Source organism: Mytilus edulis, chromosome 10 (genome assembly GCF_963676685.1).
Source record: "Mytilus edulis chromosome 10, xbMytEdul2.2, whole genome shotgun sequence".
NCBI classification, from domain to species: Eukaryota; Metazoa; Mollusca; class Bivalvia; order Mytilida; family Mytilidae; genus Mytilus; species Mytilus edulis.
The window spans coordinates 6,145,127-6,162,933 of NC_092353.1; the positions used below are offsets into that span (position 1 = coordinate 6,145,127).

Genomic DNA, 17,807 nt, shown 5'->3' on the forward strand with positions numbered 1-17,807 from the left:
CTTATTTCTGTTTCGTTTGGTTTTTTGTTGAAAGTTGTCTCATTTGAAAAACTGATGTTTGCATATGAGAGCTTTATTGTAATACAAACTTAAATGCTCATTCTTTAGTTTTCAATGTTGCGATTTGTGTACTGTTGTTCGTCTGTTGGTGATTTTATTATTTTTAGCTATGGTGTGTTCAGTTTTTAGCTATGGCGTGTTCAGTTTTTAGCTATGGCGTGTTCAGTTTTTAGCTATGGCGTGTTTAGTTTTTAGCTATGGCGTGTTCAGTTTTTATCTACTCTTGAGTTTGATATCCCTTTGGCCCACTTCAATTGAACGAAACTAGTAAAATATCTTACTTGAAGATATGTACTGTCATAGATGCACTACTTTTGAATGATTGCTTCACTTGTTCATGAAAGAAACCAAAAGTTTATCGTTACAAAGTTGACCTCAGCTTGTTTTTTGTTCCACCTATATGTCCTATTTTGAATATACATTTTTTTGTTCGTAACTCCTGACATGTTCAGCTCTTTTACATCATTGACTTTTCTGGTTTTATCGTTTTTCTTCATGCAGGTTAACGCGGAAAAGCTTAAAATGATAATGTAGAACACATGATTCAAAGGAGTAGGTCCGGTAAGGACTCATTTTTGCCTCAAATGTCAGTTTCATCTGAAGAAAGATTTTGACCACTTTTTAAACACTTAAGTGTCTATTTCACTTGATTCAATTAGTTTATGTGAAAGATTTTAACTGATTAAGTCATTAAAAACGATCCGATTGAAGCTCAAATATGAGAAATCTCTCAAATATGCCAAAAAACGTCACTTTTCAGATTGTTTTTGTCAAAAATGAAAGTGGTCGCATCCGTGTTCATCCACAACCTTTATATATGTTATGTATTATCATAAAATACAACTTACATTGCAATATTAAGGATGAACACGAATGCGGCCACTTTCGTTTTACACGGAAACCGTCTAAAATTTAACTAAAATGATAGAATTTTGAAGATTTCAGTAATTTAGCATGACTTAATGGTGCTACAACCCGATATATGTGCATTGTATTGTCAAAAAAACAGCCCATATTTATGTAGCAGAAGCATTCAACTGTCCAATAAATAACTAAAAGTTTACATTTTAGCAATTTTGTAAAACTGTTATATTTTTGGGCCAAAAAGGGGCCTTACCGGATCTACTCCTTTGTTAAATGTTTTCATTCACCCACCTTTAGATTCAATGGTTGACGTTGTTGCTGTGTTACTTATTTCTTTTCCAGTCATAATGTTTTCATCACGTTCTTGATACAGAGAGAATACTTCAAATAAGTTTATATGACAGCGAAGATGATAAAAGATTTCAAATTGTTAAATTCCCGTCTTTCAGTAGTATCATTACATATTTGCCATCACATTGTGTTAATGTATTCTTCACACAATTTGCACGTGCCAAGTTATAGACTTGCGTTTTTGCACATGTCCCAAGTCGGGAGTCTCTGGCCATTGTTAGTCACTTACGATTTTTAAATTTTAGTTCATTTTTATGTTTTGGAGTTTATTGTGACGTCCATTTTTATTGAACTAGTACAACTTTGTACCCAGAGGCCTGCTGTGGACCACCTCCGGATGTGAAATATTCTCGCTGTGTTGAAGACCAATTGATGGCATTCGGCTGTTGTCTGCTCTTTAGTCGGGTTGCTGTCTCTTTGACATATTCCCAATTTTTTTCTGAATTGTATTGTTGATGGTGACCTATAATTAATTTCTGTATCTTATGGTGTTTTGTGAAGAGTTGTCGCATTTTCATTCCTACCAAATCTGTTTTTTAAAGTCTATTGAATTAAATTTTTTGTAATCACTTAATAAAAAAAAACCCAGTTAATACCTAGATTTACTCTGTGAATACGTACACCGTTCTGTAACCAGACATAGACATATTGTATGCATGGATGGGACTAAACCAATATATTATAATTCGGTTTTTATTTAGAATCAATACATACATGTTAGCTATATTTTTTAGATACAAATAAGTGTCAATTTATTTTAAAACAAAATACATTTAGCATAATCAGCAGTTTTGTATTCACAGGAAGCATGATAGGACAAATAATGTTGAGCCATATAGTACTTCAAATATCCAAGCAAGTCCTTTGGTCCTAGTACAATCAATACTACCGTTTTATATTCCCATAGAACATAGTTCTCGTTGTTCCTGACAGGCTGCGCACATTTTACAAAATGTAACGGCGATGCAGTCGTCACATATTGAACCCTGAAATGATAATGTATTACTACAATTCCAAAGCAAAACTTCTCAAACAAAGATTTTTTTTTTATCATTTTTTCATTTATTTAAATCCAATCAATTTTTTATCATTTTTTTCATTCATTTAAATCCAATCAATGTAAGGAATGTCTAGGTTAGATATTTAATATATATGTCACATTAAGAACGCCAGTTCGATATCTACAATGTACTGGATATCAGGCTAAGTAATGTCTATCAACGTATGTGTCTGATTTCACAAACTATTGATTTAACAAAAATTGTAACATTAACATATGTAGCTACGAATATATGCTTTTTATTGTTTTTTATAGTGTGTTCTTGTGTTGTACTGGTCGACGTCATTGGTTTTCTCGTTTCAACTGTTTTGTCATTTGTCATTTCGGAACCTTTTATAGCTTACTATGCAGTATTTGCTTAGCCCGTTGTTGAAAGCCGTAAGGTTACCTATAGTTGTCAACTTTTGTTTTTCTGAGTCATTGTGTAGAGTTTTATCATTTACAATCAAACGTAATCTTCTTTTTATATTGACTTACCCTAATTCCACCAAGTGTCCTTATTCTGGTCCTGATATTAATGTCAGCAGCCGGTACACAACCTGTCAGGCCACGTTCGCCTATTCTTCTTGAAAGGTCTTTGATTGTCAAACAATAACAAAAAAAGGTGAACACACCTACAATGCAAAAACACATCATGTTCATTTTTTAAAATGTAAATGTTATATGTGTTGTAGCTTTTTGTAGTTTTTTTTTATGATACACTAAACTACAAAGTTATAATGTTGTCAATTTTCAGGAATATAACTTTCCGAACCTTGGAGCTAGGGTATTGTAAAGGTTTCTGAATTTTAGTGAGTTTATTTTAATCCTCACGATCTTGATAATCCGATTCATCGTCAGAGGTAGGATTGTCTTCCTTTCACTACTTTATAATTATGATAAATATTTAATGTATTCCTAATCATTGAAATCATAATAACTATGTAATTTAGTTAAAAAAAATATGAAGGGATGATTTCAACTCAACCACTTGGAAGACTTGATTTAATAGCTTCCTTGTGAGCAACAACTTTTTATGAAGAAAATATTGATAGGCATAACAAGCACCAGCATAGTGATCAATTAAGGGGATTTATATCCTCCGTATAAAGTCGTTGCATTATAAAAAGATGATGCGATGTATAATATATTAAAAAAAGACGAAGGACTAGCACGTATATACCTAATAATGAATAATGTAAGCATAATCTTTTCAGGGGGAAATGAAAGATGCCAGGAGATGAATAAAGGCAACAGTAGTATACCGCTGTTCAAAATTCATTAATCGATTGAGAAAATAAACAAATTCGGGTTACAAACTAAAACTGAGGGAAACACAGAAAATATAAGAGAACAGAGACACAACAGAAACTGAACACTTAAATGTAACACACAGAGAAACGAACTATAATATAACAATGGCCATTTTCCTGACTTGATACAGGACACTCAGTCTCTTGCCCGAAACATCAACATTTCAGTTCACTCCATCGTAATTGGAGGTACTTAGTTGTTGGTAGAGACATTTGCAGACAACAGTTCTGATTTGTCCTTTTGACACGGGTTTGTCAAACTGTTTATGCAGAATTATATTGAATATGTAAAGACATGAAAAGACAAGTAGATCGTATACTTAGACTTTCCCCCATAAGTTTAATACTTACTGTTTCCCATGCCGTTACAAACATCTAAGAGTCCACTTGACCACTCTCTGGTTCCATGTATAGGACCAATAAGTAATTGATTTGTCGGAGCACTTGGTTGGTTAACGATCACCGTGGTATTTTGTTGCTGTTGTTGGGGCTGAAACTGACCTCCCATCGACTGTTCTGGGGCAGTGTTCATTTCGGCCATAGTTAAGTTTTTTTAATCTGAAAAAAAGGTACAGTAATACAAATACTCTATATTTGGTATGAGTAACATATGGTTTTATTGTCGAGCCTTCGACTTTAGTCGAAAAAGCGAGACTAAGCGATCCTACATTCCGTCGTCGTCGGCGTCGTCGTCGGCGGCGGCGTCCACAAATATTCACTCTGTGGTTAAAGTTTTTGAAATTTTAATAACTTTCTTAAAATATACTGAATTTCTACCAATCTTGGACAGAAGCTTGTTTATGATCATAAGAAAGTATCCAGAAGTAAATTTTGTAAAAATAAAATTCCATTTTTTCCGTATTTTACTTATAAATGGACTTAGTTTTTCTGTGAGGAAACATTACATTCACTTTGTGGTTAAAGTTTTTAAAATTTTAATAACTTTCATAAACTATCCTTGATTTGTACCATGGACAGAAGCTTGTTTATGATCATAAGATAGTATCAAGAAGAAAATTTTGTAAAAATAAATTTCCCCTTTTCCGTATTTTACTTATAAATGGACTTAGTTTTTTTGCCAGAAACAAAAAATTCACTCTGTGGTTTAAGTTTTTAAAATTTTTATAATGTTCTTAAACTATCCTGGATTTCTACCAAACTTAAACAAATGCTTGTTTCTGATCATAAGATATTATTCAGAAGTAAATTTTGTAAAAAAAAAATCACTTTTTCCGTTTTTTACTTATAAATGGACTTAGTTTTTCTTCCAGTTAACATTACATACAGTCTGCAGTTAAAGTTTATAAATCATTTATTAGATTCATAAACTATCCTGGATTTTTTTTTACCAAACTTGGAAGCTTCTTTCAATCAAAAGACAGTATCGAGAGGGAAATTTTATTGATGTTTTTCCTCATTTTTGTTGAGTCTGCGATTAACAGCAAAAGTAGGCGAGACACTGGGTTCCGTGGAACCCTTACAAATTTTTGTCCAAATTATCAAATTCACCCGGACAGTAAATTCCTGATTTGTCCATCAAAACCCCTTATATATTTCACGAGAATCAATTAGATGTAATTTCTGAGAAAGCCGTCAACAGATGTCGCTGCGCTGAAGAAAAAAACAGACGAAAAACGGATGTGATAGGAAGTCGTGAATTTGCGAAAGTTTAAGAAACCCAACGTTTCACGAGCGGTATGATGTTATAAGTTTAAAAAGTATTTGAAAAATATAGGAAGTCACAATAATGTATCTTTGAAAGGAAATTCAAGCCATTAAATAAACTCATTATATATAATAGGTTTGATCAAGACGCGCGTTTCGCCAGAACACACATTTTATATAATTAATTGTAATGATACACATCACAACAACAAAGAATCTGATCGTGCATATATTCTACTGTTACATAATGCCAAAGTTTAATTTACAGTCTTCGGAACAGCTACATGTATTTTTTTCATTTCGATTGTTATTGACAAATTTTGAACTCGGTAAGAATTGTCACATGCCTAGTTTACTTAGGAAAAATAAATTTGGCAAGTTAATTTTGATATCCTGAAACATGGATAACAGAACTTTGGTGGTCACATGACGTTAACATTCGTTGATAACACACGAGCGAGCTCAATTTCAGTACACACACAATTTCATAGGCCCTGCAGGGACTCGCAATATTGGTTTCTGAAATATTTTCTGCTTTTGATCAACACAGCTCAGAAATATGCCATTGAATTAATAAAATCTGCTATTTAAGTGGTTCATATACCATGTTCATGACTCACTGGTGTACTTCTTTTAGTACACAAAATTATAAAATAGGAACAAAAGTTTTATTAAAAATTTCACAGATATTCTGAATTCAGCACATTATGCATATAAGAATAATATATAAACCTCTCAATTATATTCCTAAATCAGTGCATACTGTTTTGGAAAGTCTAGGTGTAAATGAGTATGATGTGTTAGCATGTTAGGTTTTGTTCTGAATGACGTGAATCGAGTGTAAACACTCAAAGATCTGGCGTATCATGAATAAAAGACAAAAGAAAAACAATACAATAAGAGTCAAATCTTTATTTTAAAAACATCAAGTTTATCTCAACTAATCTTCCATATCGACCTGTTTATCAAGATGGTATTGAGTTTGTATTACTGTTTTTCTTAGTTCCTGTCATCTCTATCTTTAATTTTTGAAAAGAGGCTTCCCTAAAATTCAAGGTACTCATATGGCAATAATATTGGTATATAGCTATTATGTACCAAAATATTTCTTACTAGCGTTTCTTATATTAATATTTCAATTGAATTTATTTTAATTTTATTTGTATTATTAATTCCACCCATCTTATTGCACAAGACTTCCCTTCCCCTATACGTGTTAATAACCAACAACAGAAGCTAGCCGTACTAAATGTGACAGGGCTTTCCTAGTATGGATTGAAGTTATTATTTCTAAACGAGGCTTAGATTATTAGATTGATTAGGATTAAGTATTGAAATTTCCAAAACAAGGCGTCCTTTTCCTTGTGACATGGACTGCACGGTCTTATGAATGAAATAATAATAATCCACTATTTGCTGCATGAGAAAATCCCTGTACCATGAAAGTCAGGTATACATAAAGGCAACAGTAGTATACCGCTGTTCGAAACTCATAAATAATATATAAGTTGTTATACATTCGTTTGAAGTGTTTGAGCTTTTTGTCATTTGCTTACGGGTTTTCCTCGGATTCGATATTTTTAAATCATACCAGTCAGGATTCTACTTTGTCAAAATTACCTCCCCATTACGCCAGTTCATTTTTAAAATCGTAGAAACGGAAGCCATTGTAGGGATGACGCGCTGCTAATTTTGCTCTTGGAAACCGATAAATTTATCACCATTACGATCTTTATATGTCAGTTGTATTTTAAAAGACAAATGTATCAACTAACTAACGAGCATCAGTTAATGATCTTGTCTGCATTTATTCAACTTAAAACTATTGTAAAATCGGTTGTTAGGTGGAATTTTCAAAAATTCATAAACATTTAAAAAAAAATCTAATTAAATATTTCGTGGAAGGGCAGACTAGATTTTTTTAGTGGTTGAAGACTATAAACCCTAGTTATCACACACAACAAATTAGAATTTTTCGAAGATATGCATTTTCATCATCCAACTTGAAAGACTGTCGTCAAGAACTTTTAGTAAACTATTAGCTATTCGAACACACCTACTCTGTTTTTGTGATTCATTAGATAGGTATTTCACTTGACCCATATATTTCATCTTTTAGTACTGTGATTTTTTTATGTTATTTAGTCAACCTATAGATTTGATATATAAAATGATAGAATCTGAATCGAGACGATGTATGAAACATTCTTGCTTTGTGCGATATCAAGACAAAATATTCAACTCAAACACGCCCTAACACAAAAGGTGCACTCGATTTTCTCATTTCGATACAATTGTTACCCATTTTTTGAAATTTTTTCTTGAGTAACATAATTGAAGGGCAGACACGAAAATTACTGAACTAATATATTTATATGTTTTCCGTCCGTGGTAATTTTTTTTTGTAAAAATCGGAGGTTATGCATTTTCTACATCCAACTTGAAAGATACCCATGTCGTCGACTTGATATCTAATTGTTCTGCTTAACTATGTACTAGATAAATTGAAAATTTATGCAAATAGTGTTTTTGAAATAAAACACTTCGTAATTGAAAAGAAAATTGTCATTTTATTTGTTTCTATTAACTTTTAAAAATGTTGTCACTATAGTAAGTAAACATTTCAGTAAGCATTTATCACCTTCTCTTACAAAGAGCTTCGATTTTTTTGTTCTATTTCAACCGGTTTTCCACCTGATACTCATCCGTATTTTATCAGATATCAGATAATATGCACACATCTTTTTCCTACAAAAATGCTTCCCTATGTTCACACAATGTGTATAGCAATGACCTTCAATTTAAATAAACAAAACTTCCTTATTGTTCTGATTTCTGTTCTATTACAGAAAATGCCAGCGTTTTTACATATTAATTAAATCCTGACACTTGACAACAATCATCCAAACTACCAACAAACCCTGACATTTTGTAAGATTCCTATATATATTTGATATACATGGGCTGATTCAGAAAAGTCTAAACTATATTAGATATTATATAAAGACAGGTAGAGACTGCTCTTATCTTGTCGTTGTAACTTCATGTAGTTATGATGAACAAAAAACTTATGTTAAGAAGGCAATGCAAGGACACTTTTATTACAGGAGAAGTTGAAATGAGTTTAAGTAGGCTAAAACTCATATTAGAGCCATTCACACTTTTACTTACAGGATGACTTAGTTGAAGAATGAGAATTCTAATTTAAGAAGATAACAAATATCGAATGAGTTTTCAATCTTCATAATCAATATAAGTTGACTCAAAATGCATGGTTTTCATCTTAAGTTCTTTTCAAAAGTGACACAAGATGATTAGGGGACAATCAAATTTCATTTGTGTAAGAAAATTAACAAGTGCCTATTTTGTTTTATTCACACGTCGTTGTCAATATTATCGACTTTGATGCAACAGTCATATAAGTGAGAGGTAAAGCTAGCTATATAACCGGCTTCATTCCACCATTTTCTACAAGTGAAAATCCCAGTACCTAGTCAGGTATATGACAGCTTTCCTTCGTTGTATGTGTTTGAGCTTTTGATTCTGTTATTTTATTAGGGACTTTCCGTTTTGCATTTTCTCTAAGCTCTGTATTTTTGTGAAATGAATTCTTACAACACCATAAGAAAAAAAAGACCAAAGCCGAACATGTGAAAAAATACTGCTAGAAAACTATCGCCGTAGCAATACAACAAAACACGAGTTTATTACCGTCTCTTATTGTATCTGATATGCAATTTGACTGGTAACCATGTTTAACTTCTAGCTAAATCAGCATTTATCAACAGCGGTCAAGTTATCTACGTTCAAATCGATATATGGGTTTTTGAATCCCCAGTAAATGGTGGCAAACTATTCATATCTACGTATATGAAAGTAGATATAACATGCATCCTTGTTTTGTAACTAATGCGATAGTCAACCAACAAATAACATATTTTCTAAGTCTCACTTTCTGTTTGATCAATATCAAAGGCGTCTTCTATTTCTTTCCTTCCTTCTTTGCACAAACAACTCAAAATGTTATGTTTATATATATTTACATATTGTTATTACAGCTACGGCTATCCTTACTGCTTTTTTGTTTAAAATGAAATACCCTAAATTAGGGACAGTTTCACAACAATACGAAAATATTTAGTACACATATGTGCATATAATTATAGGATGCATAACATCTTTATTTCGTGTTATTTTTAAAACGTTGAAAAAAGGTGAAAATATTTGAGGAAAAAAATACCAACAACGAAAAACTATTCCAATATTCGAACAATTGATGTCTCTGATAGAATATATGAAATTTCCTGATTTAAGAGGATAAGAAATTTTAAGATTCTGCAAACCCTTTCAAATGATATATGGTAGCAAGCGGATATCTTTATTGTATTTTATACAAATAAAGGGTGATATTTTGCATATATGTATGGCAGATAGACTGAATATTTAAATGCTTTCATGTCACGCGTTGTAGCATATTTAGTGTAGCTAAACAAACTCATTCTCCTCTATCGAATTATCTGAGAAAATAACACATCGAAGCCTATGTCATTAGTACATTTCTTTATAATTAGAAGGGGTCTAAGTAGGTTTACGCATTGTTGTGTATATAGGCATGACGTCGCCGTCGTCGTCCGAATATATTTTACATTTTCAGTGCAGAAAACGACATAAATCATACGTTGTTGTCCCATGCAGCCATGTTGCTTGCTACATGTGTTATTTAAGACACGTCTACTCACTGGTAGAGGAAAGAGGCGTGATGTAGTATTGGCACTAACATCTCAAAATGGACCACAGTATTAAAAATAATATCACTGAAAAAATGACGCCGAGGTAAATTAAAAACAAAACAGTACCTTATTAAAAGGCAAAATCAAACGCTTATCATACAAATGTCTTATACCTTGGACTTGGTACGGGCATTATCTTATGCAGAAAACTGTGGTTTAAACCTGTTGTTAAAGCTAGTTAAACCTATCACGTGTATGACAGTTTACAACGATGGGTGAACAAAACAAAAATTATAGGCTTAAATGTCAAAATAGGAGTACAGCAATCAACATTATGTTATATTCTTGATTACTATAAAAACTAATAGATATTTAACAACGAAACGCAAGATTGCATATGGACAAAACACTGGAGTGAAAAAGAAAGACTAAAATACAAAAATAGTACAGAGCCACGTCAAATGGATATCACAAAAAATCGACTAAAGTAAAAATAATATTCATAAAGACAAATAACAGAATACTGTAAAACGTTCATAAGATAATAAACAACTACAGTACCCAGAATCTGTACTTCAATACCATCATGTATTATTTGTGAAGTTGATACGGAATATCAACAAACACAGTATTGGTACCTTTAAATATTTCGTATTGAAATTAGTTTTGTTCTCTTACTGTACTACTGATTATAGTAACTTTTAAATTTCTCATTTTGATTAAAAAAATAAAATGTAAACCTACGAAGATTTGAACTCAGTCAAGGATATGACAAGTTTATTTCAATAGTTCCGTTGAGTGACAGCGTTTAATTTTGTTTTTAAGATACTCCTTTTTTTTTCAATTTGCCAGGAGTTCACGGAATTCTTGGTTTTATTTTTTTTTTTACGTTTCCGTTATATGAGTTAGTCAAACTATTTAATGTGTAATAATTTTTGTGAATAAAATCAATAGAAATAACAAACGTCTTATAATATATGCTAAACGCTGTGTAAAATCAGATATTTACATGATTTAAAGAGTTTTGCAGATTTGTGATTAACAACCACTTCAACAAAACTTATATTACACAATTAGTTTCAAAAATATTTCTATGAAAAAAAAATTCAAATTTGTTTAAAGAAAATAAAATGTTCGAAGATTACACTACCAAACATTTGATTTGTTTGATGAAAAACCCAATAGTAACCTGGAAGACCTAATTATATGTACCAATTTCTTATCAAAAGAAATATAAGTTGTAAATGATTTTGATTAAGAAATAAAGCGTTTGCTTTTTGGGTTCCGGTAACTACTCAATTCCAACTGCAAAACACAGTAAATATTCTTTCCATGAGTTATGTTACTTGCTACCTTGGTATATTCTTTTTTGAAAATAATTCATTCATTATCTTTTAATGTTCTAATGACAGTTATCTAGTTATACTAGTATTAAACATATTTTTTTTATTTATGCTGATAGAACTCATGTGCATTATATCACAATCTAAAATTGGTTGAAGAAAAGTTGTTGCTAAATGCGGTGAACTGTAAGACGTTCACTGCACAAATTCTTATTTTGTCTGCGAGTGTTGGTTTTTAGCATCGAATATTGGCTTCATAAAGCTTCATAAAGTTTGCATGAGACAAACTTAGGCATATGTACGTGTATACCAAAAGGCAAAACACATACACATGGTTGCTCATTATAATGTTACCCTAATCATAGAGAGTACAATACCACTATTTTATCACATGCACATACTTAACTTAAAGCTCGACTGAAAGAACTCGTCAGCTTATGTTTCTTTAACAAAAAGGACACTTGACATTTAAATATCTAGTTTTGGGCTGGAATTCAGCTTACTTTGTTAAAAATCATACAGAGTCAAGGAAAAAATATACCGACGAGGATATCACTGCCATGCAGGACTTTTTAATTGACAACATATTTGTTGAATTTGGAGGTTTGGACTTCCAACAGACTATTGGAATCTCAATGGGTACCAATTGCGCTCCTTTTAATTGCAGATTTGTTTTTATATTCCTATGGAGCAGAATTTATCCAAGGGCTTGTACAGAAAGGAGAAAAGAAATTAGCCCAGTCTTTTAACTTCACCTTTCGGTATATCAATGATGTACTGTCTCTTAATAATAATATATACAGTGATCACTTACATTTAATATATCCAAGTGAACTTGAAATTAAATATACTACCGACACAGATAAATCTGCTTCATATTTAGACCTTTTTCTCGAAATGACTACTGATGGTAGGTTGAATACCAAAATTTATGACAAACGCGATGATTTTAATTTTCCTATCGTCAACTTTCCATTTCTGTGTAGCAACATCCCAGCGGCACCAGCATATGGAGTATATGTGTCTCGATTGATACGTTACTCTAGAGCTACATGTAACTCAAAGTACGCTGATTTTGTTGAACGAGGAATACTGCTTTCTCAAAAGTTGCTAAGACAGGGCTATGAATCAATCAAATTAAGGTCAACACTCAAGAAATTTTACGGTCGCCATCATGAGCTGATTGGCCATTATGGCAAAAGAGTGTCAGAAATCATATCTGATATTCTTCCTCAGTCATAATAACCTTCCATCATTACCGGACTGAACAAAGAAATAACACGACGGGTGCCGTATACGGTGCAGGAAATGCTTACCCTTCCGGAGCACCTGATTTCACTCCCGGTTTTAGTGGAGTTCGTGCTGTGTCTTAATTATTATTTAAACTGTTGATGTAAATGTCCTTTGGTTTTTGTGAGTTTTATAAAAAAGAAGATGTGGTATGATTGCCAATGAGACAACTGTCCACAAGAGACCAAAATGAAACAGACATTAACAACTATATGTCACCGTACGGACTTCAACAATGAGCAAAGCCCATAACGAATAGTCAGCTATAAAAGGCCCCGATAAGACAGTATAAAACATTTCAAACGAGAAAAGTAACGGCCTTATTTATATAAAAAAAAATAACGAAAAACGAATGTGTAACACATAAACAAACGACAACCACTGAATTACAGGCTCCTGACTTGTGACAGGCACATACATAAATAATGTGCGGGGTTAAACATGTTAGCGGGATCCCAACCCTCCCCTAACCTGGGACAGTGGTATAACAGTACAACATAATAACGAACTATAAAAATCAGTTGAAAAAGGCTTAACTCATCAGATGGACAAAAATACAAGTGGACGTGGCCGGGTACTTATACATCCCGACACAAAAAGACACAATGAACAGATCTGAGAGTACTCGCAGTTATCTGACAGCTAGTTCAAAGCCATTAACAACTAACAAAAAAACCATGCATCTAAGACTAAACTATCAAGCCGTACACATCCAATTTCCAATGGATTTAGTGTAAAGACGTCACAAACAGCCAGAGAAAAAACACGACCTTTTGCAATGCCAAGTTACAGGTATCGACAGTTTGTAGATCCATGCATATGTATATGTATATATCATACTAGTAATATTTAGTTTACTCCTTGGTTTTGATTGGTATTGTCTTGTTACTGAAAAGTGATACTTCGATACTTGCAGAAATAAGTAAAATAAAAATCATCCCAGGCATAGATTATAGATTATCTTAGCCGTAGTAGTTGGCATAGTTTTTTGGAAATTTGGTTCCTCAATGCTTTTCTAATTTGTACTTGTTTGGCTTGCTAGCTATTTTTATTTGAGCGTCACTGATGAGTCCTATGTAGACTGAACGGGCTTCTGAGGTATACAATTATAATCCTGGTACCTTAGGTAACTATTAACAATCAAAATAAAGTAAAACTGTCTTACCTTTTTCTTTTAAAGTTCAAAAAATATATTTATTTTTTTCAACATACGAGTAAAAAGCTCATCAGGAAGTGAAAGTTAAGTGAAGTTTACTAGGAAATATCGTATCATTTAGCGAAACGAGGGGCTACTGTGCTAGGGGGAAATTATTTATTTATGTAAATATTTATAAATGAATGCATATTAATACACTGAAGGTTGATAGCATATACCCATTCGAATACAAATATATACACAATGCAAAAATTATGCATGTAACATATTTTAAATCATCAAATATAGCAGTTAGAAAAATATGATAATGAAAATGCAGGTTTTGAGTCCACGCTGCTCAGTGTAAATGACGTTTTAAAAGAACCAAACAGTAAGCTGCATAATATCAAATGAAGATTGACTGAAGTAACTTTAATATATTTGTTTCAGACATTTTTTATAATTCTAATCACATAAAATTTGTGTTTTGTTCAAGTTGATTTTGTAAAATAATATTAATCTACATATTAAGAAAAAGTGGGGATTATCTTCAACCGCATTGTTATTACAATATGTACATATCATATTTTCTCTTGTAGTTATTGTCTATCTACTCCTCTCTAATTCCAAGAAATGGTCACTTACTCGCATATTACATACTAGTAATAATTTTCATCATTCAAAATTGTCTTAAGAATGTATTTGTTTATTTCATATTTTGTATAAATTTACTGTACATGAACACTTTACTTGTTTCAATAGTTGATCTTAATATTTCTGAACAATTAAATTTGCAAAATTCTGTTTTAATTTTTTCTTAAATGAACTCTTCTTTAGTGTCCTGTATTTTATTCATGTCTAATTTGCTTGTACGGGCTATTATTTCTACATGAAATCCGTGAGATTATAACATTTACATAAAGCCAGTTAGAGAAACAGAAGCATCATATAATAAAGTTTTTTTTTCATTACTGGATATTTTGCAAAACATTTAAATTTTGTACTTAAAAAAAGACGTCTACATGATAGATTTGATACTGGGCTAGTTGGGCTTGAGTAGCGCAATTTACAGATTGTTTAATAATCTTAGATATATATTTGCAAAATTGTAAATACATGTATGTCTTCTCCACCTTTATCATTCCTTGCTAAAATATCAAATTTATTCGTGTCTTTATTTGTGCTTGTCTATCAGATTTTATTGTTTTTGTATACCTCTAAATCTATCCATACAAAATTTCTGATTTATAATACATAAGAATGTGTTAAACTAGCGATTCGAACAATTTGTTGTAAAGTTTTTTAGAAAAAATTTCTATTGCAGAGAACACAACTTAAATGTATTTCTTATCTAATTCAATTCGTAGTAATATTCTAGATGCTTTGATTATACTTCGAAAATATTTGTATTTTTATATCTTTTCGAGTTGGTCACCATTCCAGTAAAAACTACTTTTTGATATTCTTTTGTTGAATAACCTGCTTTTGTTTTAGTTTTTTGTGTATCTATTATGAACTGTAACTTACCAGTGTCTCAACCGAAAGTTGATGAACCAGGGCTATGCCAAAGAATGTCTCGTCTAAAAGTTGACCTGAAGGTACAAATGTACCAAGACCTTGTTGTTAACTATTCTGTATCAACTTCACAAAAAATACACGATTGTTTTGAAGTATAGATTCTGGGTACTGACGTCGTTTATCATATTTATAACGTGTTGTAGTAGTTTTCGTTATGATTATTACTTTTACTGTTCAATATGTTTTTGGTGAAATCGATTTGACGTGCCTCTGTACCTATACGTCCCCTTATTGTGCTCTTGTTCTATGGTAAAATGTTTGTTTTCGTGTCCTCCATTTTGCTTATAAATGTGATTTATCTACATATGCTTTGTTACATGACGTGGCTCTGTACTTATACATCCCGTCATTGTGGTATTGTGGTATGAACAATTTTTGTATTCTTGTGTTACATTTTTTCTAATGTGCTTTGCCTATATATAGTTATAAGAAGATGTGGTATGAGTGCAAATGAGACAACTCTCCATCAAGTCACATTTTTTTTTAAATAATCCATTATAGGTCAAAGTACGGTCTTCAACATGGAGCCTTGACTCACACCGAACAGCAAGATATAAAGAGCCCTCCAAAAAGTACTGGTGTAACACCAGTCAACCGGCCAAACTAACGGCCTAATTTATACAAAAAAACGAAAAATGATAAACACTTATGGAACACATCAACAAACGACAACTACTGTACTTCAGATTTCTGAATTAGGACAGGTGCAAACAATTGCAGCGGGTTTAAACGTTTTAATGATACCAAACATTCGACCTTTCTTGTAACAATAGTGTAAACTCCCAACATAGAAAGACAGTCTATAAAATTTCAACTGAAATGGCTTAACTCAATCAAAAGACGTAGTAACACAAGTAAATATACACTGAACTAAAAAAATTGACAATTGATACAATGCAAATACAAAGTTAATAAGAATTAGGGATGATTAATTTATGTAAAAGTATGATATTCCTGTGAAATGTTTTCAGAAAAAAGCATCATTCTTAAAAAAAAATATATATGCCTTTCAGTGCTTCTTTGTTACATATTTGTTTGTTTTATAGTGATTGAGATTATAACACAATCTGATGTACCATATTTTTGACACTTTTACCTATCATATATATTTGTGTTGTTCACACATCGTTGTCAATATATTGCAGTTTTATGCGTCTGTCATAAAAGTGATAGGTAAAGCTAGCTATAAAACCAGGCTTAACCCACCGTTTTCTACACAAGAACATGCCTGTACCAAGTCAGCTGTTATCCATTCGTATAGTGTGTTTAAGATTTTGATTTTGTCTTTTGATTACTGATTTTCCGTTTTGTATTTCCCTCATAGTTCGGTATTTTTTATTTTTGTTTTACTTTTTTAATGTTTTTGAAGAGATAATTGGTAGAATATCCATGGCCTGTAAAAGGTGTTACTTCTAAAAAATCTTTCAAGTTGTTTTCGCTAGAAAATAATGTTAACTACACAGATAATGAATAAACTCATCCCAGATACCAGGAATAATTTGTATTTGCGCCAGACTCGCGTTTCGTCTACAAAAGACTATCAGTGACGCTCAAATCTAAAGTACGAAGTAAGAACATTGAGGACCATTAATTCCTAAAAGTTTTGTTAAAAAAAAGACTGCAATCAATTGCAAATTGTGTAACCAATTCTGGATTTACTGCAGTGGATAAGTCTGAAGATTAACAGAAAGACTTGGAATGACTTCAAAATGTCTGGTTTGAAAGTACTAGCTTCAAAAACAAATTTAATCATAATGTCTTATAAAACAACACCAACACACTTCTTTTTGTTAATAATTAAACTCATCATAGATACTAAATTTTGTATTTACGCCAGACGCTCGTTTCTTCAAGAAAAGACGCTCAGTGACGCTATAATAAAAAAAAAGTTAAAAAGGCGAAAAAAAAAGAACGAAGAGAAAGAGAATTGAAGACAACATGTCCTTAAAGTTTTGCCAAATACAGCCCTGTTATCTATTCCTGAGGTAAAAAAGCCTTAGTATTTCAAAAATTCACATGTTTTATAATTTATAAATATGACCATATCAATACTAATTCGTTTCTGCACAGACCAAAGCCGACCAAAGAGCAGAAAACAGCCGGAGGCCACCAATGGGTCATCAATGCAGCGAGAAACTTCCACCTCCGTAGGTGTGCTTCAGCTGGCCCCTAAACAAAGATGAATAGTAGTTCAGTGATAATGGACGTCATACTAAACTCCGAAATATACACAAGAAACTAAAATCAAAAATCATACATGACTAAAAAAGACCAGAGGCTCGTTACCTTGAACAGGCGCACAAAGGCGGCAAGGTTAAACATAATTTTGAGATCTCAACCCTCGCCTAATATCTCTAGCCAATGTAAAAAAACACTCAACAATACGCACAGTAAAACTCAATTCAAAAGAAGTAGCATATAGCACACAGACGTGAAACT

The 17,807-nt window shown here is 32.1% G+C and overlaps 2 protein-coding genes across 2 annotated transcripts in view; both read right to left on the bottom strand.

The window, feature by feature from the left end:
- Positions 1 to 17,807, bottom strand: part of LOC139493237 (CAAX prenyl protease 1 homolog) — a 256,843-nt gene that overhangs the window by 148,604 nt on the left and 90,432 nt on the right. The gene's annotated exons all lie outside the window — the stretch shown is intronic.
- Positions 1,953 to 13,908, bottom strand: LOC139493233 (cornifelin homolog B-like). Its single transcript, XM_071281457.1, has 4 exons — positions 13,821 to 13,908; positions 3,979 to 4,185; positions 2,813 to 2,949; positions 1,953 to 2,261 (listed from the first exon to the last, which is right to left on the bottom strand). Exons 2-4 carry the CDS (start codon positions 4,166 to 4,168, stop codon positions 2,169 to 2,171), a joined length of 420 nt encoding a protein of 139 aa, XP_071137558.1. The 5' UTR covers positions 4,169 to 4,185; positions 13,821 to 13,908; the 3' UTR covers positions 1,953 to 2,168.